This window comes from Cricetulus griseus, chromosome 3 (genome assembly GCF_003668045.3).
Source record: "Cricetulus griseus strain 17A/GY chromosome 3, alternate assembly CriGri-PICRH-1.0, whole genome shotgun sequence".
Lineage (NCBI taxonomy): Eukaryota > Metazoa > Chordata > Mammalia > Rodentia > Cricetidae > Cricetulus > Cricetulus griseus.
The window spans coordinates 59752893-59777586 of record NC_048596.1 but is presented as its reverse complement, the minus strand read 5'-3'; the positions used below and the strand labels follow the sequence as shown (position 1 = coordinate 59777586).

General features: G+C 51.1%; 3 protein-coding genes across 12 annotated transcripts in view; all 3 read right to left on the bottom strand.

Annotated features, from left to right (window-relative positions):
- Positions 1–627: 627 nt before the first annotated feature.
- On the bottom strand, positions 628–7271 carry Gatd1 (glutamine amidotransferase like class 1 domain containing 1). Of its 6 annotated transcripts, none has more exons than XM_035442105.1 (8): positions 7156–7271; positions 5031–5107; positions 4031–4136; positions 3821–3928; positions 2890–2984; positions 2315–2408; positions 1994–2101; positions 628–1871 (listed from the first exon to the last, which is right to left on the bottom strand). In XM_035442105.1, exons 1-8 carry the CDS (start codon positions 7217–7219, stop codon positions 1699–1701), a joined length of 825 nt encoding a protein of 274 aa, XP_035297996.1. In that variant the 5' UTR covers positions 7220–7271; the 3' UTR covers positions 628–1698. The 6 variants fall into 6 exon arrangements, with proteins under 6 accessions (XP_035297996.1, XP_035297997.1, XP_035297999.1 ...); XM_035442106.1 differs by lacking the exon at positions 7156–7271 and adding an exon at positions 4647–4753; XM_035442108.1 differs by lacking the exon at positions 7156–7271 and adding an exon at positions 4782–4936 and having other exon boundaries at positions 5031–5105.
- Positions 7272–18634: 11363 nt separating this feature from the next.
- Cend1 (cell cycle exit and neuronal differentiation 1) lies at positions 18635–20382 on the bottom strand. Its single transcript, XM_035441275.1, has one exon. The coding sequence runs from the start codon at positions 20096–20098 to the stop codon at positions 19649–19651; it is 450 nt and encodes a 149-aa protein (XP_035297166.1). The 5' UTR covers positions 20099–20382; the 3' UTR covers positions 18635–19648.
- A 1633-nt stretch (positions 20383–22015) lies between these two features.
- Positions 22016–24694, bottom strand: part of Slc25a22 (solute carrier family 25 member 22) — an 8062-nt gene continuing 5383 nt past the window's right edge. For all 5 annotated transcript variants that reach the window (XM_027408943.2, XM_027408947.2, XM_027408948.2 and 2 more), the window contains exons 6-10: positions 24278–24396; positions 23996–24170; positions 23754–23908; positions 23599–23674; positions 22016–23516 (exon numbers count right to left, since the gene is read on the bottom strand). In XM_027408943.2, coding sequence (XP_027264744.1) covers positions 23363–23516; positions 23599–23674; positions 23754–23908; positions 23996–24170; positions 24278–24396 — 679 coding nt within the window. In that variant the 3' untranslated portion in view covers positions 22016–23362. The remainder of the gene's footprint in view (positions 23517–23598; positions 23675–23753; positions 23909–23995; positions 24171–24277; positions 24397–24694) is intronic.

Here is a 24694-nt window from a genome sequence, read left to right as displayed (position 1 = left end):
TCCACATAGGACAGGGCAGTGGGAAGACACTTTGGAGCTCAGGCCTGACACAATTAGGCCTGACACCTCACCTATTATAGCTGTGTGATGCCTCAGTATAGAATACAGGCAGTAGTGACATATGCCTTTAATCGAAGCAGAGGTTAAGCCAGAGCTACACAGAGAAACCCTGTCTAGAGAGAGAGAGAGACAGAGAGAGATCCCAGGCAGTGGTGGCACAGGTCTGTAATCACAGCACTTGGGAGATAGAGGCAGGTGGATCTCTGTGAATTCCAGGCCAGCCTGGTCTACAGAGTGAGTTCCATGACAGGTTCCAAAGCTACAGAGAAACCCTGTCTCAAAAAAACAAAACAGAGAGGGAGAGGGAGAGAAACATGAAGCTCATGTAGAGCCAGCCAATCAGAAACTTTCAAGCCCCATCAGCAAAAGCTGTGCCCTAATTCATGCTAAGAGCTCATCTTTGAGGTGATGGTGTTAAATGGGACTTTGGCTTCATGAAGCAATCAGTGACCTCTAAAGAGGTTTCAGAGAGCACCTAACCCTTCCCATCAGGTAAGAAGCAAAGAGGTCTGAGCCAGGAAGCTCTTACCAGGCACACCTGCCACACTATAACCTTGGATTTGAAGCTTCAAGATGTGAGTGAAATGTATTTGTTGTTTACAGACCATCTAGCCTGTGCCTGAACCAGCCAAGCCTTGGGCGCCAAGCCTCAGATTTTGAAGGTTTTGTCCAGGAGTATCCATCATTGCATAGTCATAGTGCACATGGCAGATGTCAGCATTGCAAGGCCAGGGAGGAATCCAGGGGCAGGTGGGCTCTCCTGCTTCTTTCTTCCACTTGGTTCTGGAATTCCCTCATTAAAGATTATTAACCACCAAAAGGTATTTCTCCAGGTCTCTGACACTAGCGCTATTCTGGAGCTTGGGATGTGCAAAAGTTAAGTGGAGATGGAAGTTGAGAGGTCCAAGTTATCTGTTAGGTTCTATTCCAGGGCTAGAAGGCTGCTCACTGGAGGCTACAGTCCAGGCCAGGTGCCCCAGGATTGACAGAAAACAAGCATGTCCACACAGCCACATCAGGTCCTCAGCTAAAGCCTGTCCAGGGTCTGGGAGACAGGACTCATGGCTATTCCTATTCCATAGTGAAAGGCTCAGGTACATAGAACCCAAGCCTATCTGTAGCCATTCCTTCCAGGAGTAGATGAAATAAAGACCTGGGCTGAGAGGCTTTTGTAAGCTAGAGGCCATTGGACAGACTGTGGAGTAACAGCAGTCTAAGGATCTCAAGGTGTGACACTAATATTTTTTCCATGCCAGATGAGGCAGGGTAACATTACTGTGTCCACTCCAAGGGCCCAGGACCATGCCAGGCTGAGCTGGGGCCTCTATTGCATTAAAAACCACAGGCCAGCAAGGGCAGATTTCTTCAGCAAGAATGCTGCCTGCTTAGACCTTTGGCAAGATGAATTCAGAGCAAGCACCAGTCAGTCAGTCCCTTCCCCAGGGTTCCTACCAACAACTAAAGGGATGGGAACAGCCAAAGGGCCATGGAAGAGCAACACCCCATCCTAAGACCCCACAGCTGACTATCTCCCATGGATGATTCTTCTTGGAATGTTCAATTTGCAGTTCTCAGGGACTGCCTGACCAGCCAAGATGCTCCACACTATGGGCTGGGAATGGAGGGAGGGGTTTCAGTCTACATTAGAACTGATACTCTACAAGTCTTAACTCCTGGAAGCCTCCAGGATTCCACAAAGTCCAGATGGAGGCTTGAGAGCCCTGTCAAGTAAGGGCCAACAGAAGAAGCCACAGTGAGTTCAGCTGTTGTCTCTAGGCCACCAGGATCAGGGACAGCATCCAAGTTACTTCCTATAGGATGAACACAGGGTCCAGACTCAGTACCAGCAGGCAGAGAATCGAAGACAAAACTGCCCAGCAGAGGGAGCCAGTCACAAAGCAGAATCCACCCAATCCCTTCTCAGGAGCCTCACCGGCTGCCACAGAGGAAGAGCAGGTTCTGGACAGCAGGAACAGTAGAGTTTGTATTCTGGCCAGTGACCAGGTGGCGGTCCAGCACCACATGCACAGCATCCGGCTCACTGGCTAAGACAGAAAGCACAAGCCTTAGGCCCACAAGGCCTAGACCCTGTCCCAGTCCCACCCACCGAGGAGCTGTGAACACCAGGGGGCAGTAGGAAAGCCAGTCTGGGTGAACCATTCACCACAGGGGTATATGCAGGACCTAAGATACCAACCCAAGACACAGCAGGGAGCCCCACAAATCTAAGTGTAAGACACCAACTTGGGCTCACCACTGAAGCCAGCACCAGAGTCCTTCACAAAGTCCTCAACAACCAGCGGCAGGCAGGCAAAGTCAGGTGCCCTGATGAGCTCGTACACAGAAGGCTGAAAGGGCAGGGCCTGAGTCAGACGAGCTAGTGGCTCTACCTTGCCCAGTGTCCTACTGTCCCCAAGACCAACCCCAGGGATCAGGCAGGTCAAATCAAAGCAGGAGCCGAAGCTACCACATGCGGAAGATGGACAAAGGCAAAACTCAGTCATCTTTTGAAGACTAAGCCACTATAGCTTAATGTGCCTTGCTCCCTCAGCATCAAGGCGTAGGTGTGACCAAAATGAGATGGACTGGTATTCTCTGGAAGGAGTCCCTTTGTGGGTTCCATGATGTTCACATGAGGGGCTGAGGCTCACCCCCGAGGGTCCCAGGCTCTGCTTGACCTCTTACACTTAGTATATACATCACATGCACAAGGAGAGAACTGCTCTAGCAGTATGGGGACACAGTGCCTAAAGGAATCTCTTCCTGGTTCAAGTAGGGGTAAGAAGATAGGATGGAATGGGACACTGGCTTGTCCATGAAAATACTCACCCCTGTCAGACTGTAGCCTTGGAACACCCAGGACCTGTCTTCATTGGTAGCACAGCACAGGGCAGCAACACCATGGCCAATGGCACAAATGGGTTCTAAAAGTAGTAAGGTACTCTGAGGCACTGGATGCTATCCTGGATAGGGTCCCCTCCCAATTGTCCCATCCTGCAAGGTGGATGCTTCAAGACTAGAGTTTACTTAGAGCCCATGCTGCCTCGGTTTTAAGACACGTGCAAGCATATAGAACTTCCAGTCCATGTACCAGCCACTGCTTGCTTCAAACTGCAGAGAAGCCACTGTGCATCTGGGGGTGGTACTCCCAGGGGTATCCTGCCCTGCAATGGGGCAACCCTGGCTCCTCCCCAAAGGCAACTTAATGGCCAGTGTATTCCCATGGCTGAGGTAGCTGGAAACAATTGCTTCTTGTCTCAGCCCAGAAGGCCAGCTCTCATCAACAAAGGACATTGCATAAAGCCTGTCTGCATTCTGGTCTCTGATGAGCATCCTGCCCCAGCCTACAGATGTTGCCGATTCCCACCAGGAATCCAGACAGCATCCTGATTAACCTACCATGGAAAGGGCTAACAGGCCATGGTCATCAGCCCTCTCTTGGCCTTCAGAGGCTCACAGTGCAGAGACTAACAGCACACACATTATGTCTAGTGAGATCACTCTTGTGCACATGGACACAGAGCAAACTTACCTGTGTGCTGGTCAGTGCCACTGCAGCTCTCCAGTCCCATCTGATGGGCTGATGAGATCACCAGGCACGCCCAGTCCTGAATCCTAAACCCTGCACTCAATATCCACTATCTATCTGCCTTCCAAACCTAGTCTCTAGTTCCCTGACACCCACTGTTTTCGTCATCCCCTCCTACTCTCCACACAGGCATCTGCCTGCTAGCCTGTTCGCCAGTTTCTTGTCACCCACTGCTCTCTGAGCGGAAGTGCTGCAGTATCCGAGCCAGGGACCCACTGCTGGCAAGGTCAGTCAGGGCACCAGGACAGCTGGGAATCAGGAGAGCATGGTACCGGGCACCTAGGGGGAAGCCACAGGTCAAATAAGGGCACGGCCAGACACAGAGGCCCTCCACAGGGACCCACTAGCTAGAAGTTACCACCTGTCACTTTCCCAACCTACCATCTATGGACTCAAGCTTAGCAGGGCTGGCATAAGCCTTGAGGCGGAAGTCTTGTACCCAACGTGCATTGTTCTCAGTCACGTCCACAAAGTCCATGGCCTTTCCCTATAGAAGCAGAGCCTAGGTGAAGGGTCAGCAGCAGGTTCTTCCCCCACATCTGAAAATCAGATTTCAAAACATCCCTTGGGGCACAAATACCCGCCCAGACAGTGACTTTCACTGGCTGGCTCAGGCAGGGAGCATCTAGTGGCTACAGAGAGAGAAAAATCAAGTACAAGGCAGTCCCAGAGAACCAAACCACCAGTGTACAGGAGCCCAGTACAACACAATGCTGAGGTCTTACCATAGGATTACTATGCCCATGGTCCCCAGTCTCCTAATTATAAAGTAGCAACAACTGTCCCACCCACCTGGTGACTTCAAAACATGCAAATATACAACACTTCTCTGTGACCCATTTATATCTGGTGTTCCCAGGATCACAATGCAAGAATCAAGAATCTCTCCTGTAACATCTCCTTACAGCCATCTCACTTCCTGTTTCTGCCCAGCCATCTTACTTTCTGTTTCCACCCAGCCATCTCACTTCCTGTCTGTCTGTAAAGACCTCCTGACCTTTATGGTTAGCTAGTGGCAAGCTCCATCCTCTGATCTTCAGACAAGCTTTATTTGTACAAGCAAAATACCACCACACTCTCCTGTTAGGAGGATCTGTACAGGACCTGCATGCACACGTGGACCAAATCTTACCTTTTACTTATAGACCTGCAAAAGTGCAAGCCACAATGAAAAGAGCCCCATTAACACAGGTAGTCATAGTCCAGGGAGTTGGGACGTTGACTTAAGGATCCCACCAAGTTTGATTGTAGATCCTCTTACCTGGAGGAGTAAGTTCCCTCCTGGCCCTATCAATTACAGAGGGCTTTCTATACTCTCCTATCCTCACCCAAAAGACGAGAGGCTCCGAGGGGTTCCCTGGGGAAGAATGACTATACTCACCCCAGGGGTGGCCACCTGTAGGTTGAAGGCAGCACTGGCCAGTGTGAAGCAGTGGAAGAAGGACTGGGCTGACACACCTGTAAGACAGGGTTTCAAAAAGGCAAAGGCATGACAGGGCCAGCTGGCCCGTCACTATTCCCTGGAGACTGCCTCAATGCTCCTGGGGACTATCCTGGTCCCAGAAGCAGCCTTAGGAGCAGTCCAATTTACCCACCCCAGGGTCTACACCCAGGGGCAGGACAGCAGCATTTCAGGTTCCGAAATATGTAACTGAGATGTCCACAGCAGGTCTATTACTTGGCCAGTTTTGGCCTCTGGTCCCAGAAAGACCTGCAAGGGCTCCGGTGGTTCTGCAGCCTCCCAGAATAGGCCCTCTGCTTGAGCTAATACCTCTACCTTCAGACCTCCAGCCCACCTTAACTGTCTGCCAGCAGCCCTACAGCCTTAGCTGGATCCCACCCTTTCCCACTACAGGTACTTCCAAAGGCAAACATTCGGGTCATCCCCTACAGAACCACCAGTATCCAAGGTCCCCATAGCCTGGGGAAAGCAACGGTCAACATGTCATAGAAGTAAAAGTAGCAGCAGAGCATGGTGTTTGGGGCACTTCCCACACCCAGGACACCTAGAGGGTCCCATCGTCCTAAGAGTGTAAGATTCTGCCCCCATCATGCTGTTCTCAGCACTCTTCTGCCCATCAAGAATACTTCAAAAAGGAACAGTTTGCCTAGCTCATTTGACTCCAGAACCCAGGTGAGCACACCTTTAATACCAGCACCTGGGAGGCAGAAGCAGGGAGATCTCTGGCCAGACTGGTCTACAGAATGAGTTCTAGGGCATCCACAACCACACACACACACACACACACACACACTTCTGTCTCGAAAAATAAGATTAAAGACGATTTATGGGTACAGCCTAGCCTCCCCTCAACTAGGGAGTAGAGACTCATATCACATTCTCAAGTGCAGTGACCTGTGCTGGTTTAATCTAAGGGCACAACCCTTTAGCTTCATCATTCCTTCTCTCTCTGTCTCTGTCTCTTGCAGCTTTTTTTTTTTTCCTTCAAGGCAGGGTTTTTCTGTGTAGCCCTGGCTTTCCTGGAACTAGCTCTTGCCTCCAACTCACAAATATCGGCCTGCCTCTGTCTCCTGAGTGCTGGGGTGAAAGCCGTGGGCCACCACCACCTGGCCTTTCCTTCTCTTTTTGAGACAGCTTCTCATGTAGCCATTAACCTGCCTCCAACTCCTACACTAGGCTTTTGGTTTGTGGGTTTTGTTTTGGTTTAGTTTAGTTTTTGAGTCAGGATCTCACTATGTAGCCCTTCTGGACTGGAACTTACTATATGAGTTCCAGACTGGCCTCAAACTCCCAGAGATCCATCTGTCTCTGCCTCCTGAGTGCTGGGAATAAAGACACTCACCAATAGCTTCTTTACTTTTATGACTTAATACATTTTCAGTGACCGAACCCAGATTATCTCTACCAGCTCCTCAATCCCTCACTTCCAAACTCTCAAGTAAGGCCTACTACCTAGGAGCAGGTGTAGATTCTCCCAACTCTCTCTTCCAGGGTGGAGCAGCACCCTCAGGCCCCCTCCCATCTCCACCTGGACGCTTCTCTGGAATCCAGAGGTTCATCAGTCCAAGTGCCGCTGTACCCTCACGCTCATGCATGCTTGAGATGCTATATGTAGTTCGGTTCGCGAGGGAAAGCCCGCAATGACTATCTTGGGCCAGACAATTCCCTAAAGACCCGTGAAGTAATCATCTGTCCCAGACACACACCGAACAGTTAGAACCCATGCGCCGCAGACCCGCTTCTGTGTGCCGGTCCCCTCTGTGTAGCTCTTTCGAGCAACCCCTTTCAGGATCGTGAAGATAGGCCCAGGATCAGGGACAGGGAGGCAGTAATGGTGGACAGAGTACTGAGGCCCCCTGTGGCTGATCTGGGAACAGGGTCATCTCTGCAGTCGCTGGCCACCCTGCCTGCTGGCTCAGACAACACAGGCCTGCCCTGGGGAAACAGGTGCAGGGTACCAGGATCCCAACCCCGCAGGTACAAACATTGACCTGGAGTCAGAACGGCAGGCCACTGCGCCACACAGCCGCCCTGCGCGCCTCACCTTCGGAAGCGCCGCTGGCCACCAGGAGACAGGCAGGCCTGTTGGGCAGCCGCTCCGACGCCATGGCTGCAGACCCGGCTAATGCTAGGGGCTGATGCTAGTGCACTAGGGGCGGGTGCGGGGCGGGGCTCGCCTGCCGCTGGAGAGGAATGCGCGTGTGCAAGGCTCTGAGGGCGGGGCTCGCCTGCAGGATGTGCCGGGTTGGGGGGCGGAACTGGCCTGCAGATGGGGGTAGAATGCGCGTGCGCAAGGATTTGGGGGCCGGGACGAGCGTACGCGAGGGGCGGGGCGGGATACGCTACGGGTGGTAACCCGGTTGCTGGCGATTGGGACAGACTTGCGCCCCTCAATTGAGCGCAGCGTTACTCAGGGTCCGAGTTGGCCACAGGGCTACCGCGCCTTGGGCATCTGCCCGCAAGTTGAGCCCCGTTAGACTGTCTGGGAGCGAAGACGGGTCAGGCCGACTGGATGAGGGGCAGCGCATCCAGTGGTTCGCATGTGGGCGGGTCTTCCTCTGCGTGTTTGGGAAGTTCCCACGAACGACTGGGTCCCTGGACTTTTGAATGAACCTGGGGAGATTGTAAAGTCACTCCCTGAGCTGGGGACGCCTCCGGGACTTGATGTTGACTTTCCTGAGGAAAGGCCAGATGGTCTGGGGAGACCAACCTGTATCTAAAGCGATTGTTCCTTATGTTGTACCTAGTGGGGCCTAGTAGGAAAAGGAGCCTGGAGCCCAGGTTCCTGTGCTGTCTGGGTGGTGATGTTTGAGGATTCACAGGCCAGAAGTCAGACCCCAAGGTGGACCTAGCCTCAAGGTAAGCCTTGTGGATCTGTAGACTGCCCCACCCCTAAAAACCCATCTGTTGACGTAAAGCCCATGAAGGGACCAGATTGCAGATGGCCAAAGGTCCACATACTCACAGCTCACCTTTGTGCTGTCCCCAAAGCAATCTTAATGGCAGAGCCAGCAATCGGCTTGAGTCTTGAGGAGGAAAGAATTTAATTCAACTCCCAGATGTTAGAAGTAAGTTTCGGGGGGTAAATAAAGATACCACCATTCCAACTGAAGTGTCTGGACGGAGCAAATTTTACTCTTGACCAGGAGAGTGTGCTCTAGGAAAGAGTGAACACATCAAGGCAGGAAGTGCTTTGGTTTCTATTCTAACTCAGGTGTTGGCTGTGCCTTTTCCCTGTTGGCTGGGGTTCCACCTCACAGTATTCAATTGGCTTGTCTAAAAAGAACCACAAGAAGTGGAGGAAGGTGAAAGGAAGGGGGTCCCTGACTGAAGGAGAACACCTTTCCAAGCCATCAAATTCCTAGAACAGCTGGGGCTGTTACATAGAGAAACCCTGTCTCAAAAAACCAAAAAAAAGAAAAGAAAAATTGAATTTCTCATTGATAGAAAAGATTAATATTTGATATTTCTTACAGATTACAGTGCTGGGAAGTCAGGGCAGGAGCTGAAGTAGAGACTGAAGGAACACTTACTGCTGCTTTTCTTACAGCTGGCCAGAAAAGGCAGCTCACACATTGGGCTAAGCCTCTCTCCCTGAATCAATGAGCAATCAAGAAATGCCCCACAGACATGCCCACAGGCTAATCCATACAAGCAATTCCTCAACTGAGGTTCCCTCTTTTGAAGTATGTCAAGTTGACAACTGAAGCTAACTATGACACTTCACTGTCTACTCATACCCCCAGCTTGCCTCCTTGAACACTAGAACTTGTTAAGCCATCGCCTGGTTCTAAGTGAGAGATGGAGGAGGAAGTGGAGGCTCCAAATCTGGCCTTACTGTTCAGTGTGTCCAAGGGTTGGTGGTCTATGCCATGCCTGACAGATGATTCAGCATGGCTAGGACATACCTAAGTAAGTCTATGACCTGTGTCCAGAGTGGTATGTTTGTGAGTGAGCAGAGTGTCTGGTTTCCAGAGGCACCTGTGAGAAGGCTCAGGATCCCCTGTAATCAGCATTCAGGCTTAAACAGGCAGATGAAACAGATCTGAGCAGTGCTTGGCTAGGCGCCGTGTTCTGGATCTGACATTCCTAGACCATTTCCTTTAGTCTCCTGTGATCAGTGGGAAGGATTTTCGGTCCTAACACATTGCCTGGGGTCAGGCCCTCATGTGGAGTTTCCTGCCAAAATGGCCTGTTGCTGAGCAATGTCCCAGATCCGATGTGCTTAGGTAGGTATACTGGTACATTTGCCCCCAGGGCTTTCTGGCTACAGTGACCAGGCCCTGCCCCTCCACCCAGTAGCATCCTTCAGGGCTGACATCTGAACCTGGACACCTAACAAGATCAGGGCTACTGTGGGGAGTATTGGACAGGTTTTGTCACTTGAGACAGAGCACTGGAGGCTCCAGGGTGTCCTTGGGCAAGACCCATGACCTCATCATGAGGGAGGATCAGTGCCCCATCCTGCCCTGTGGCGCTTTCAGTCTCTTTCATGGTCACATCAAAGGTCCTGACTGTGAGGCTTACATACCTAAGTCCTGGACATGGTCTGCTAGGACATCATATCCATCAGCAAGTGCCCCCATGTGGTGAAGGCAGTGGAGGGTCGAGGACTACATTCATAGGGTCTGTTTGTGTATAGAACTCCTGAGCCATAGGAACTCTTGATATTGGCGGCAAGTTGGGCATCAAGAAAGAGCCACTCCTTTAACTGGCACTCAGGAGGCAAAGGCAGGTGGATCTCTGAGTTTGAGGCCAGCCTGGTCTACATAGTGAGTTCCAGAACATTCAGAGCTATGTAGTGAGACCCTATCTTGAAAAGAAAGAAAGAAAGGAAGGAAGAAAGAAAGAAAGAAAGCCACTCATTTCTTTCTCATTTCCAGAACCTGCTTCTGTTGGAATGTAACGGTAGGTGAGAAGTCCTAGGAGACCCTGCTGGGCTGACCTGTGCTGCAAGTCCTGCCTCCTGTCACTCCTGCCCTAGGCCTTTTCCTGGCCTCTGCACATTGAGAGCTCTTTTCTGTCAACCTCCCAACCATCTCTTAGCCTGGGGCACCTGCTGCAGCATCTGCTAAGTACTACCCTTGTGAGAACACCCTTACATGGGTATTGCCCTGGGTGCCTCTCTGTTAGTTCAGGTGACCATCAAGTGTGCCTTCAAATGAGGACTAAGTGTTCGGAGGCATAAAGTTCTCTTGGGATTAAGGGACAATCCTGACCATGTAAACACTCTTCAGGGTGGAGGGTTGGAAGCTGCCTAGAGATGAAAGGTAGCCCTCAAGTAGCCTTCAAGACTCAGATGAAGCTGAGTGATGGTGGCACGCCTTTAATCCCAGCACTTAGGAGGCAGAGGTAGGATCTATGAATTTGAGGCCAGCCTGGTCTACAGAGCAAGTTCCAGGACAGCCAGGGCTACACAGAGAAGCCCTGTCTCAAAAACAAAAGACCCAGATGAAACCCTTTCCCCATTAGGGCTCAGGTGGGGCCCTCCTGGGCCACGTCTAGAGCCTCCAAGGTAAGTCATGCAAAGCTATACAAAGCAAGCAGCACACAGCCAGTGACAGCCTTGCTGTCATGTATGGACTTCTGAAGGTTCCTTCACCTAAGGTGGGCCTCTGCAGTGTTGGTGAGACTGCTAAGGCAGCTTGCTGTCCAGAAGGTGTCTAGCCTGTGGGTAGGTGATGACTTTGTGTCCCTAAGTAGGGTGATATGGCCTAGAAGCAGGTACAGAGGGTCCCTGTGAGTAACAAGGAAGGGGTAGCAGATCCAGGGCAGGTCTAAGATCTTTACTCAGACACCCAGCGATCCATGGGCTACATAGTGAGTTCCAGAACTCACTATGAGTGGGCAGGGGAGAAAACTTAGCATAGTTGTATCCCTCTCATTGAGTAGCTTATCCAGCCTGGAGACATGAGCCACCTCGTCTGCCCTCTGGGGTTTGACTGCACTGTGTCCTCTTTCCTTCTTGGAATTGTTAGTCAAACAAATAAAATCAGTCACTGTGAAGCAGCAAAGAAGATTCTGTTCTTGGCCAAAGAATAAAAGAAACTTGAATATAGCTCAAATCCACTTCTCAACTGTGGCAGCTGGAAGTCATAGATGTGGCTCAGACTATGGTGGAATTGGGGGAGGGGGGTACCTAAGCATGGGTAGAGATGCCTCTTCCCTTATCCTGCTGTTCTCTGTTTCCCTCTCTCTCTCTCTCTCTCTCTCTCTCTCTCTCTCTCTCTCTCTCTCTCTCGTAGCCTAGACTGAGTACTAGGTTTGGGATTACTGGTGAGAATTTCCTAAGAATTAGGTGTTCTTCTCTGACATACTTTTCCAGAAATTGTCATGGTGCTTGTCATGTGTTGTGGCATCAAAGGCTGGGGCCTTTACTGAGGATATACAGAGCATTTAGATGGGAAGGAGCTTAAGGTGGACGGCTAGCTATTTTATCTCCTGCTATTCCTGAGGGTTGAGTGGGCAGCTGGCCAATTTCCTTATTTCTAGGATGCAGAAAAACACCAACAAGCAGGTGCTTATTTGTTATGAGACTGGCTAAGAACTTGCCATATAACCTTGAACTCTTGGTTGTTGTTGCTGTTATTTTGTTTATAGTTTTCAAGACAGGATTTCTCTGTGTAGCTTGGGCTTTCCTGGAACTCACTACCTTAGACCAGGCTGGCCTTGAACTCAGAAATCTACCTGCTTCTGCCTCCCACATGCTGGGATCGAAGATGTGCTCTGCTAACCTTGAACTCCTGATCCTGCTGATTGTTAGACTTCCTTGCAGAACAGGCCAGAGCCAAAGGTGGGTGAGGCCACATCTTGACCAGTACTGCTTAGTTATGTATATCTCTTGCCCTCTAAACCTAAACCTCTTGCTGGGACCCCAAAGATAGACCTGAACACTATTGTTTCCATCCTCATTGAATAAATCTCATTTTCACTACTTGTTTCTTTTTTGTTTGGTTTTGAGACAGGGTATCACTGTGTAGCCTTGGCTTTTCTGGAACTCTGGAACCAGACTGACCTCAAACTTACAGAGATCTACCTGCCTCTGTGTGTGTGTGTGTGTGTGTGTGGTTTGCAAGTGCTGAATGCTGGGGCTGTTTGGGATGTTTTTATTTTTATATGCATTGGTGTTTTGTCTGAACGTATATCTGTGTGAGGATGTCAGATCCTCTGGAACTGGAATTACAGACAATTATGAGCTGCCATTGGATGCAAGAAATTGAACCCAGGTCCCCTTGAAGAGTAGCCAGTGCTCTTAACCACTGTGCCATCTCTCCAGCCCTTGTTTTTTTTTTTTTAATACTTTTTAAACTTTATTTTATGTGTATTGGTGTAAGGATACCAGATCCCCTGGAACTGGAGTTACAGACAGGTGTGAGCTGCCACGTGGGTGCTGGGAATAGAACCTGGGTTCTTTGGAAGAGCAGCCACTGCTCTTAACCACTGAGCCATCTCTCCAGCCCCTTTTTGTTTGTTTTTTAAATGTGGGTTCTTGGTTGCACTCAGGGCCTCATGATTTCATGGAAAGTACTTGTCCACTGAGCTGTCTCCCCAGCTCCTTCCTTGCCTTTTACTTCTTTAGCTGCCATATCAGGGGTGGGTGGCCAAGCTTGTTAGGACTGTAAAAGGCCAAACATTGAACCAAACAACTGGAACAATTAGTTTAGTGAGACTGCTGACGCAAAACAGGACTTTCACTTCAAAGTGAGTAGAAGATGTTTGTTCTGAACCAAATATGAGTGATCATGGTCCAGGAACACTGGTGAGGTTGCCCTGGATGGGTTCCAGTATAGACATGATTATATGAATTATAGTTACAAAACAAAAAGTCATAAATGGAGGCATTTGCCACATATATTGGTATGGGGGCATCAGGTCGGTAGGTAGCTGAGAAATCTAGGCTCTAGATTTCAGATGCTGTCTGATAACATTCTTAGCTTTTGAGTTGGTGGAAGTCAGAGTTAGTACAGTCCAAAGGTTCTTCCTGATAGAAGAGATGGACAATGAGTAACTACAAAGAGAACTAAAGATAGCCCAAGATAATTTGACCCTGGATCTAAAACATTCCCACTCTACACAGTTAATCATGAGGTTCTACTCATTCAATAAACCTTGTAGAATCTTTGGGGGGGTGCTTTTTGTTTTGGTTTGGTTTGGTTAGGTTTTTCGAGACAGGGTTTCTAAGTGTAGCTATGTAGACCAGGCTGGTTTCGAACTCACAGAGATCCGCCTGCCTCTGCCTTCCGAGTGCTGAGTTTAAAGACGTGTGCCACCAATGCCCGGCACTTAGAGGCTGCTTTTGCTGAGCCTGTGAAATGGGTCAGTGGACAAAGGCCACCAAGCCTGACATCCTGAGTTCCATTCCTAGGACTCAACATGAAGAGAATAGACTTAGAAGAACAGACCTCATAGGATAGAAACCCCAGCTCCAGGAGGACCAGGCTGTTCCAGGAGCAGAAGTGAGAACTCCTGAGATCCACGTTTCCCCTTCACGCCCTGACTTATTTGAACCACTTTGCAACACCAGAGATGAGCCAGTGGTAGAGGCACCTCTAGTCTTCTAGACATGGACTGCTTAGTTATGCACATGTCTTGCCCCTTACTCAGTCCTTTCTCTACATAACCTAAAATCCACCTCAGTATCCCCAAAGGGCTTGAGGGTCCCTGGGCTCCTTTATCTCTTCCCTTTCTAACATGACTGACTGAATCTCCTCCATTTTCATAGTTAGTTAGCACTTCAATGGTCCAATCAACTGAGCTGGCCTATTGGGGATGCTTGAGCTGGAACTTTTGCCCCCAAATGGGAGTGACATCCTGGAGTCACCTCCAAAGCAGGGCTCCCTCTAGTAGTGTCCAGCCCATAGACACCTCTGTGGAGGTGACATGACTTATCAGAACATTTCTGTCTGTGATTTAGCATACATGAACATGTTTTTAAAAACATACTGAATAGTTTCTATACTTGCATTTGTTTGACTATGAAAGTTGAGAAAAGTAATTTAATCAGCCCTGGGATTGCTGAGGGTTGTGGGGCTTTTTTCCCTTCTGGAAGGGTCCTTACTGTACTAAAGTTTAAGGTCCTGTGAAGCATTAGAGCCTGACCTCCGGGACCTCTGTCACCTGGTCAGGTGTTTGTTTTTTCAGTGCTGGAATTGGATCTTAAGCCTTGCACGTGGTAGGCAAGTGCTCCACTGCTAGTCTACATCCCAATCCTTCTATTTTTGTTTTTGTTTTTCCAGACAGGGTTTCTCTGTGTAACAGCTCTGGCTGTCCTGAACTCTGAGGACCAGGCTGGCCTCGGGTGTGCACCACAGCCCAGCCCAGCTCAACCCTCATTTTCATGGGGATCTTACTAAGTTCTCCTTTATAGTTCAGGCCACCCTTGCATTTATTATCCTCCTGACTTGGCCTCCCCGTAGCTTGTGCCAGCCAGTGGGTCCAGCCTTTTCTGTTTTTTGTTTTTGTTCTAAAATGTTCTCATGTTGTAGCCCAAGGCTGTCTGAAACTCTCCACCCTCTGACCCTGCCTCCTGAAGGTTGAAAATACAGCTATGAACCTCTGTGCTTATCTTGCTCCCTAGTTCTAAGGTCCCTCTGGAAGTGAAGAAAGAACCTCAGAGCTGCAGTCACAGGTAGCAGGGGCATGCTTACACAGGCTCTACTAAGAGCAAGAGGAGATGGTGTCACAAGTGGATAGCAGGGGCCATCTTGGCTCTGATGAAACAGAAACACCCTGAGAGCCCTGGCTGATCACCCACAGATGAGATTCTTGGATAAATAATAGATAATATGGCAAGGTCTCCTAACCAAGATTCCAGAAGGTAAAGGGACAGTGTGATGTTTGGTAAACCTCTGCTGCACTGAGAAACCATTTGCAATAAACTGCAGCATTAAAGGCTTAGAATGCAAAAATGAATAATAAAGGGGAAGTAACTCGGCCAGATTACCCGAGTTGGATCCCCAGAAACCACATCAAACAAACAAAGGAACAAGAAGTAAACTGGGCAGTGGTGGCACACGCCTTTAATCCGAGCACTTGGGAGGCAGAGGTAGACAGATCTCTGTGAGTCTGTGGCTAGCCTGAGCTACAGAGCTAATTCCAAGACAGCCAGGGCTACACAAAGAAACTCTATCTTTAAAAAAAACCAAATCAAACCAAACAAACCAAAACAACAACTAGACAAAGCCAGGCCTGGTGACTCACAATTGTAACCCCAGCACCAGGGAGAGAAGAATCCCTAAGGATTGATGATCAGCCAGTCTAGTTTTCTTAGTTCCAGAGCAACAAGAGATCTGTCTCAAAACAAAACAAATCAGGGCTGGAGAGATTCGTTAGTAGTTAAGAGCACTGGCTGTTCTTCCAGAGGACCTGGGTTCGGTTCCCAGCATGTCTGAGGCAGCTCACAACCATCTGTAATTCTGACCTCTCACCATCAGGCAGGCATGCAAGTGGTGCACAGACGTATATGCAGGCAAAATGTTCATACACATATAATTTTAAAATTGAAAAACAAGGTAGATAAACTGAACAGTGCCTAAGTTTTGATACCTTAGTTAACCTCTGCTCCCTGCCACCCTTTCATAAGATTGTTTTTTTTAGCCAGGCATGGTGTTGCAAGCCTGTAATCTCAGTACTCAGGAAGCTGAGGCAGAAGGTATAGATTTGAGGTCATCCTGGGTTACATACTGAAATCCTGCATTAAAAAAAAAAAAAAAAATCAGGTGCCGGGTGGTGGTGCTTGCCTTTAATCCCTTCACTCGGGAGGCAGAGGCAGGTGAATCTTTGTGAGTTCAAGGCCAGCCTGGTCTACAAAGTGAGTTCCAGCGCAGCCAGGACTATTACACAGAGAAACCCTGTCTCAAAAACAAAAAACAAAACAAAACAACAACAAAAACAAATTAACAAACAAAACAAAACATGTAAGCAGGCCAGGGAGATAGTTCAGTAGTTAAAAGCACTTGCTAGGGGCTGGGGAGATGGTTCAGTGGTTAAGAGCCCTGGCTGCTCTTGCAGAGGACTCAGTAAGCATAAACACATGGCCACTCACAGCAGTTTGTAACTACAGTTCAGGGATCTGATGCTCTTTTCTCTCCATAGGCACCAGGTATATGAGCATTGCATATTCATACATGTAGGCAAACATTCAATTAATTTTTTGTTTGTTTTGAGACAGGGTCTCTATGTAGTCCTGACCTGGAATTGACTCTGTAGACCAGGCTGATATCAAACTCAGAAAGATCCACCTTCCTCTACTTCCTAAGTGCTGGCATTAAAAATATATGCTACCATATCTGACTTAAAAATTAACAACAACAGGCAGGCAAATAACAACAAATAAACTACCTTTTGGTGACAAGAAGCCCCCCCCTTTTTTTTTTTTGGACAGGGTTTCTCTGTGTAGCTTTGGAGCCTGTTCTGGCACTTGCTCTGTAGACTAGGCTGGCCTCAAACTCACAGATCTGACTGCCTCTGCCTCCTGAGTTCTGGAATTAAAGGCATTCACCATGACCACCTGGCTAAGAAATCCTCTTACTAGGCTCCACCCTCAATGTTCCTGCTACCTTCCAGTAGCATACCAGTGGACAACCTTGATCTAATCCCCCCCCTTTTTTTTTTTTGAGACAGGGCTTCCCTGTGTAGCTTTGGAACCTGTGTCCTGGAGCTGGCTCTTGTAGACCAGGCTGCTCTTGAACTCACAGAGATCCACCTCCCTCTGCTTCCCAAGTGCTGGGATTAAAGGTGTGAGCCACCACTGTCCGGCTCTAATTTCTCTTTATGTGTATGGGTGTTTTGTCTGCATATGCATATATACAATGTATGTCCAACTCAATTCCCTGGGACTACAGTTACAGGTTGTAGGCCACCATGTAGGTACTGAGAATCAAACCAGGACCTCTGGAAGAACAGTCAATACTCCTAACCACTGAGTCATCTAACCAGCCCCCAATATTTTAATTAATTTTACATGTGTGGGTGTTTTGCCTGTATTTGTTTGTGTACCATGTGTATGCCTGTTGCCTGTGGAGGGCATCAGATTCCCTTGAAACCTCAGTTACAGATGGTTGTTAGCCATTACATAGGTGCTGGGAATCAAACCCAGGAACCCTGAAATGCTCTTATTGAGCCATCTCTCCAGTCCTAGGCACCAGTATTTTAAAAACAACCTATAGGTGCTTTAATAGAGAACCTGTAAAGGAGTAACAGCATGAGAAGAACATCACTTCAAAGAGCCAGCTCACAGTGGTTCACCGCAGCAGAAACTCACAGTCACTTCTGCTGCCTCCTAGTTCAATAAAAGGCCTGGAAATGCTTGTGTGTTTTAAGGTGCAAGGCAAAGGATGGACGGATGTGAGTACTAGATGAGTCAGCCAGTGTCCAGGCAGCGCAGCCTCAGCACCTGCAGTGCCAATGAGTCAGAGGTGACCATGTGTCCAGCATGTCCACAGCAGCCTGTCTTTAGGAAGCCCTGTCTCAGGCAGGTGCCAACCTGGAGTTGAAAGAGGTCAAAGGGAGACCAGGAAGAGTGATCTGAGAAAGGACAAGTGGCGCATTTGGGATGTCTTCACCCTGTTGGGGTTGTCCAGAGTTTAATGGGATGTGTGTTATGTGGGCAGAGAGACTTCTCTGAGGAGGGTAGGCACCAAGAAATTAGGAAGAAAAAAACACCAGCTCAAAGAAAGCCTCCAGGAGAAGGTGCTCAACAAGCTCCTGCCTGCCAGCCTCAATAGCCCCCTAGGGTGGGGAGAAGGGGCCCAGGGTGATATGTTCCAAAATAAGCCTTGTCCTTTACAGCCCGCTGCCCTACAGCCTTACTCACAGCTGGAGCCATGAGCAGTTCCCCTTGCTGAACATCGGGGCAAAATGGGCTCAGAGAGCTGTGGAAGAGAAGTGACCAGAGAAGGAACCCCACTTCAGCTTCTGCACTCCATGGATGCAGGAGCCTTCCTTGCTGGCAGGCAGGTTTTTGTTGTTATTTTTTCTTTTGGTTTTTCAAGACAGGGTTTCTCTTTGTAGCCCTGGCTGTCCTAGAACTGGCTCTGTAGACCAGGCTGGCATCTAACTCAGAGATCCGCCTGCCTCTGCCTCCTGAGTGCTGGGATTAAAGGTGTGTACCACCACCTCCCACCTGGCAGGCAATTTCTAGCTGAGGGACAAAGTCTTCTGTCTTCTGTTCCAGAGCACTGTGAGCAGCAGCTCAGGTTGGCGGGTGGGGGGTGGGGGTGGGGGTGGGGCTGCCATTGTGAAGTTCCTGGATGTCCATCTGGTTTCAGGGTCCCACAAAGGCCAGGGAAGTATCACCTGAGAAAGGGAGGGGTAGGTTGGGCTTGTGGGTACACATAGCCCATAACGATCAGGGCATGAAGGAGGACCTAGGAATTCTTACCTGTTCCCTGGAAAGCCCACATGACGGATCTGTGACCCACACGTACCCAAGTAGGAAGTCTCTGCCCCTCCCCGCCCCATGCAGGTGAGGACACCAGCCCAGCCTTTATATTGTAACAGTTTATTTCAAACTCAGCCTCCACTCTGACCCAAGGTCCCTACAGCCGCTGGCCAGGTGAGGGCAATGTTTCCTTAGAGCCCACTTCAGTCTTCTGGAAAGGAAACCTGCCCACTGTAGCCGCACCAAGGGGCAAGCTGGGGCCAGACGCACTAAGGAGGGGCTGCACAGCAGGTCTTCCTGCAGGCAGTGGGTGATTGTCACCCACTGGGCAGTTCTACTCTACCTGTGTTATTGCATTTATACGCTGTTAGACTCAAGGGGGTGTTGGGTGCAGGCAGGCAGGGCAGTCTGTTGAGGGGTATTGGGCTGGCGCAACTGTAATGTGGATCCTCCATATTTCCTACCTCCCTGCCAGACTTTCAGGCCCCCACCCCTCCAAAAGAAAGAAAAAAGAAAAATAAATGCTGCTCTGGGCATGGAGTAAGGTGGTCCTAGCTTCAGGAGCTCTCCTGGGGCACATATGGAAAAGGTGAAGGGGGGATCCCACCCCAAATTTAGTTGTTAAGCTTCGGGTTTCCACTCAGCCAGGACAGAGACAGTGGGTGGAGGTAGCTCTGCAGATTTGAATTCCCACCTTGGGTCAGTCCCCCTGCGTCAGGCCCAGACAGACTGCCCCCAGCTACACAAAAGAGAAGTGGGGAGAGTAAAACAGTCATGCCCTTTAATGTCCCTACAGGGCCAGCCTACTCTACTTATCTCCATCTACCACATCCAGCATCTGTTCTTAGTTGTTTAGTCCAGGCTATCCCCTCTGCCCCATGTCAGTGCTTCCTGCAAACTGCAGAGCTGAGCTCTTGCCCCAGGACTTGGGAAAGAATGTGCTGGGGTCAGTGGAGGTGGGCTCACTGTCTATCTCTCTCCTGCTGCGTGGATGTATGTAGCATACGTGTGTGTGTGTGTGTGTGTGTGTGTGTGTGTGTGTGTGTGTGTATGATGTATGTATGTATGTATAGATAAGTATCTAGGACCTTGCATGCACTATATATTCAGGTCTGTACAGAAAGTGGCTCTGTGCCCCCCACCTGGACACCAGGCATCATTTTTTCCGGGCTAGGAAGACCACACCAAGAATTAGGGCCATGGTGGCCACAGCCACACCCCCAGCCACTAGCAAAGGGGTCAAGTTCTCACAAGGCCAGGGGCCTCGGCCTCCAGTGTTGGACTCATCCTCCTCGGCCCCGTCCCCAGGACCCTTTGGCTCTGAAGTTGCATCAGGACTACTGGGGGCTGCGGGCACTGCGGGGGCTGGCTTCAGGTTGCTGTGATTGTTGAGAAGTACAGGGTCTGCCTTGGCCGGTGTCTTCTTGGTAGTAGCTGGCCCAGGGGCTGTTGGTTGCTCCTGCTTCTCTGTTTGGGTGTCCTTCTTCACAGGCTTGGTCGAGGGGGCTTTCCCATCAGCAGCTGGAGTGGCCTTGGCCTCAGCTGTGGCCTGAGGCATCTTGGTGTCTGGCTTGGGGCTGCTGGCTGACTTTCCCCGGGACTCCATGACGATTTGTGTCGGCAGCTGACTTGGGGCTTGTGGGACTGGCAGGCGGCTGGATCACAGTGTCTCAGGACAGCTCACCTCTGGGCATTATATGGGTCTAGAGGGAGACAGAAACGAGGTGATAACAGGGATAAGGCTTCTGTTTAGCTTGCCTGGCCTTGCCCCTGCCCCTTGGAGATACCCTTGTCAATTCCCTGGACTCTCGAGGAGCTCCAGCCCAGCTTCCTGGGCTGGCCTCTGTTTGCTTCTGACCATTCTTGGAGAAGCTCCTCCAACTACTGAGAAGCCGGGGGGGGGGGCAGGGGGAGAAGAACCAGAGGCCTGTTTCCTCACCTATAATCTCGTCTTGCTTCACATGCACTGTGTCTACCCCACACTGCTGTAGACATAATGGATCTAACCCTGGAAACTGGAAGAGAGTGTTTGCTGAAGGGAGGCAGGAAAGAATCATGGTGAGCTCTGACAGCTGAGCACTGCATGCCATCTTGGGAGCTTGTTGCTATTTCACAGAATGGGATGCTATGGGCCTTGGTCTCAGCCTGACCACAGTCTGAGAGGAAGAGAAGGACAGGGAAGGAGCCCAGAGTCTGGGTTCACAGATCCTGTCAGGGGGGAGAATGAGAGGATCCAGGTCACCAGGACTATCAGGACAAGAAAGTGATAAAATGGAGGCAGAGAAGCCATTTGGGAATCTGCTAGCCTGTGCTTCTGGTCAGCCATCTGCCCCACCCAGCTTAGATCTAGTGCCCTTTCCAGTGCAGGCCTCAGCTCCATCCAGCTCAAGGGCAAGCATTCCTGGCTGTGCTATGGGAGCAAAGAGGGTCCCTGGCAGTAGCATAGAGTGGGGTGACAGAGAATAGGGCCCCTAGGCTATAGAAAGGCCTCACCTTGATTCTCTGTGTCCTAGCTGGTGAGACTGGAGCCTGGCAACCCCGCCCCACAGTGGCTCCTGTCTGGAAGGCCCAGGACCACCTGTCTTCCTCCACCCTGGGAGGACAACCGCCAGTATGCAGGGAGGGGGAGCCACTTTGAGAAGCCAGATCTCGAGCTCCAAGCCCCCCACCAGGCAAATGAACACAATGAAGGTCATTTGAAGGTCACATCATGATGGAGATGACCAGTGCACAAACCCAGATGCTGCCCACCTACTAGAAAACCCGAGTCCCCTCCATGCCACAGTTCTGGAGAGACCTTAGCCACTGGGCATCAAGTTTGTACAGAGCTGATTTGCTCCGGGTTATTTTTGGCTTTCACTTACATCCCATTCTTCCAGTTGTCTCTTCTGCCTTCTTCTCAGGGCTGCTGAGCCCGGAGAGTAAGGTGTTCACACCACAACCCCGGTGACCTTCAGGGCCAAAGCTCTACTGCTTGGCCACCAGACCCAGTGTCCCCAACCCCACCCCACTTCCCCGTCCCGGCCTGCCTTTGGAAGGGCCTGTTGCCTTACGTCTTCCTTCGGACCTCCAGCTTCTCGCTGCGCACTCGCTTCGCGGGTGGGATGACAGCGGGCGGCGGCTGCGGATACTGAGGAGTGCTCAGGAGTTTCCCACAATGCACCACTCCGGGCGCAGGACCGGGAGGACCAGAGGCAAGGGGAGGGGCAGGTAGCAGCGACAGCGGCTGCGTCAGCGGGGCCACGCCTGCCTGCTCCACCCTGGGAACCCGGGGGTGGGGTCGGGTAGGGTATCACGATGCCTAGCTCCACTTCTCACATCTAAGGGGGCTGAACCAAAAGACCAGGCAAGGTTGCCTGCCTGCACCTTCCTTATCCAGACTGTGAGGTAGGAAGGAGGTGGTTCCAGAGTGGGTCTGCAAGGGTGGAGACCTGGGCAATGCTAGTCTGCAGAGGAGAGAGCCTGGCTAATGTGTCACCCTGTCCTCACTGTCCCACCCATGCACAGACTCTGAAAGCAAGCATCTATTTAGAATATTTATTTATCTTTTACATGACAAGACACAAAAAGTTACAACTTTTTAAACTCTTCAAAAGAAAAAAATATAATTCTTTAAGCAGGAGCAGCAGCTTCCAAGGTACAGACATGATAGGAGGGGAGGCTCCCAGGAGCAACCGTGAAGTAGGAGGCCCAGGCTTGAGCCCCAGGTAGTGTCACTGGGAAGGGGCCTCCACGGAGGGGGTCGGGCTTGAGGGACACAGCACCAGCACTTCAGTCAATCACCAAACACAATCACATGGCCAGGGCAGGGGAAGAGGGCTGCTTTGATTCAGAACAGAGGATCCAGGGCTGGGGATGGGGGTGGGGCTTTCCAAATATGGACAGCGGCCCAGAAAGCTGGGTGGCCTAGGCGCCACACTGGCCTTCATGCCCACCCTTTACCCACAAGCAATCTCTGCCCAGGAGTAGGACTCTATCAGAAGAGCCACCAGGCTGGAGAACTAAATTATTGGACGGGGTCAGCAGAAGACCTGAGGCATACACAGCACACAAGCACAGGATGCCTGACTCCATAGGGAAAGGCAACTGTGCCCTTAAGGGCCTATCCCCATGCAGCCTGGTCAGACGACTGCAAGAGGGGGTGGGGGGGCAGGGCAACCTGCCCCATCATAGGCACACAAAGACCTCAACATTCCGGGTCCCACACCAGGAAGAGTATGTGCGGGATGCCTGGGATCAGAATTGATGTGGCCGCACAGCCAGCCTGGGAATCCTAGCTTAACATGAGGACAGAACACTCCAGTCCTCCTGTAAGGCTAACTGGGGAGGCAGAGTGGGATCCTGGTAGAGGCAGAAAGAGAAGCAGGGGCAAACAGACTGATGGACGGAGGACAGGCAGAGCCACGTGGGCACAGCAAATTCAATAAATAATTTTGTATGGGTGGGTGGGTGGGTCCCGTTTGTAGACCAGGAGAGCCTCGGAGACCGGAGCCAGTGGACTACAGGGTAGGGTCTGCCTGTCCAAACCAGGCCTGGGAGCCCCAGCCCAGAGACCAGCTCTGTCTCAGGGGGTGTTCAGGCCAGGTGAGACTGGGTTGGGGTACAGGGATGGGACAGGACTGGCTCAACAGGACTGGCTTGAGGAATGTACAGAATTCTGCATTTTCTACATAAATAAGACCTTGATCCCAATTTTTTGTCCCTCAGGACCCCATGGGGGCCTATGTGTGCACCACCCATGTGGACCCTGCACCCTCCCCTGCCTTGTTGTTTGTTGGGGAGGACTGGGGAGAGACCAGTCCTTCTCAGGCTTGTGCTGGTCACCCTGTTCTGGCCTCAGCCCGTAGGCTGGGGAGAAGCAGCCATGGGCTTAGGCCTGGGGTTCTTGCAGCAGCCCCAGCAGGGACTCAGCGATGCCCAGAAAGTAGACCACCTGGGCGATGCCAAACAGTGGGGCGATGACCAGTGCACGGCAGTATGCGCCTTTCAGGAAGGCTGAGGGGCCCTCATGTCTCCAGATCTTTCTGCAAAAGAAAGGATGGTCAGAACTGATGCCCAGCCCAGCCCTGCCCCAGCCCAGCCCCAGCTCATGGGTCCTGGCCCCACCTGGCACAGTCCAGAAATCCCGAGTAAGTGTCCTCATTAACACCTCGCTCAAGTGACTGAAGCCGAGTCTTCACCACTACAAGGGACATGAGAGTCATTATGGCGGCCTAGCCTCCTGCCCTCCCCCCTACTGGGGCCCAAACCTAAGCACTGACCATCACAGGGGTTGACAGCCACAGCGGCTGCACTCCCAGCCACACAGCCTGCCAGGAAGGACACATAGAAAGGTGACTTCTCCTCAGAAGATGGACGGCCCAGCTGGTTCAGGTTGGCAAACAGGGGGAAGTAGACAATGGAGAAGGGGACATCCCTGTGGGGAGGGAGGGAGGCAGGGGGATGATGCTGATGGTAGGGGCTAGCCCGCAGACCTCTTCTTCCCACAGGCCCATCTTCCCACCTGAGTAGTGTGGCCCCCAGTCCCTTGTAGAGGCCAGCAATGCCATGGTTCCGCAGCAGGTCACGGGTCAGCTGGGTGGCTGTGGGCCGAGGAGCAGCAGGAGCCTCTACTGAGGGCTGGGTACCTCCCTGGGCTGAGAGCTGAGCCTGGGCAGCCAGAATCTTCCTCTGAGCAGCTGGTGAGAAAGGATCTCTGGTCTCTTCCTCCTGGCTTGGGGAAGGGTCAGGGGACAGGGTCTAGCTGTTGTCCCCACCTAGGCTGTGTCCCCTCCCTGCACCTTACCAATTCGGCCTGCATCTTGCAGCTGGATCTTCAGCATCTCCATGGGGGTGGTCACAATCACCTGGCAGGTGCCAGCCCCGCAGCCTGCCAACATCTCCTTCGGCAGGGTCAGCTTCTGTCTACAGGGCAGGGGCAGGGCTGTGATCAAGGTGATAAGGCACAGCTCCCTACATGGGGCAGTGACTGACTGCTTCAGAGGTGTAAAGGGGGATGGGAACTGTGGAGGCCCCATAGGGGCACAGCCCTGGGCTCCTGAGCCTCCAGCAATAGGCATCCAGCCTAAAGGACAGATGATCTCATATGCAAGGGCTGATAAAGAGAAATGGGAAATGGAAGGGGCTAGTCTTATAGCTCTATACTCCAGTGATGGGGTGGCTGCTTAGTGCCCCCAAATTCTGGCAGCAGACAGTGGCTAAA

Coding starts and splice junctions, on each gene's coding strand:
- Gatd1 (XM_035442105.1), bottom strand. CDS start 7,219: ATGGCGTCGGAGCGGCTGCCCAACAGGCCTGCCTGTCTCCTGGTGGCC. Junction 5,108..7,155: donor GGCCAGCGGCGCTTCCGAAG/GTGAGGCGCGCA, acceptor CCTGTCTTACAG/GTGTGTCAGCCCAGTCCTTC. Junction 2,409..2,889: donor AAGGCTACAGTCTGACAGGG/GTGAGTATTTTC, acceptor CTGCCCTTTCAG/CCTTCTGTGTACGAGCTCAT.
- Cend1 (XM_035441275.1), bottom strand. CDS start 20,098: ATGGAGTCCCGGGGAAAGTCAGCCAGCAGCCCCAAGCCAGACACCAAG.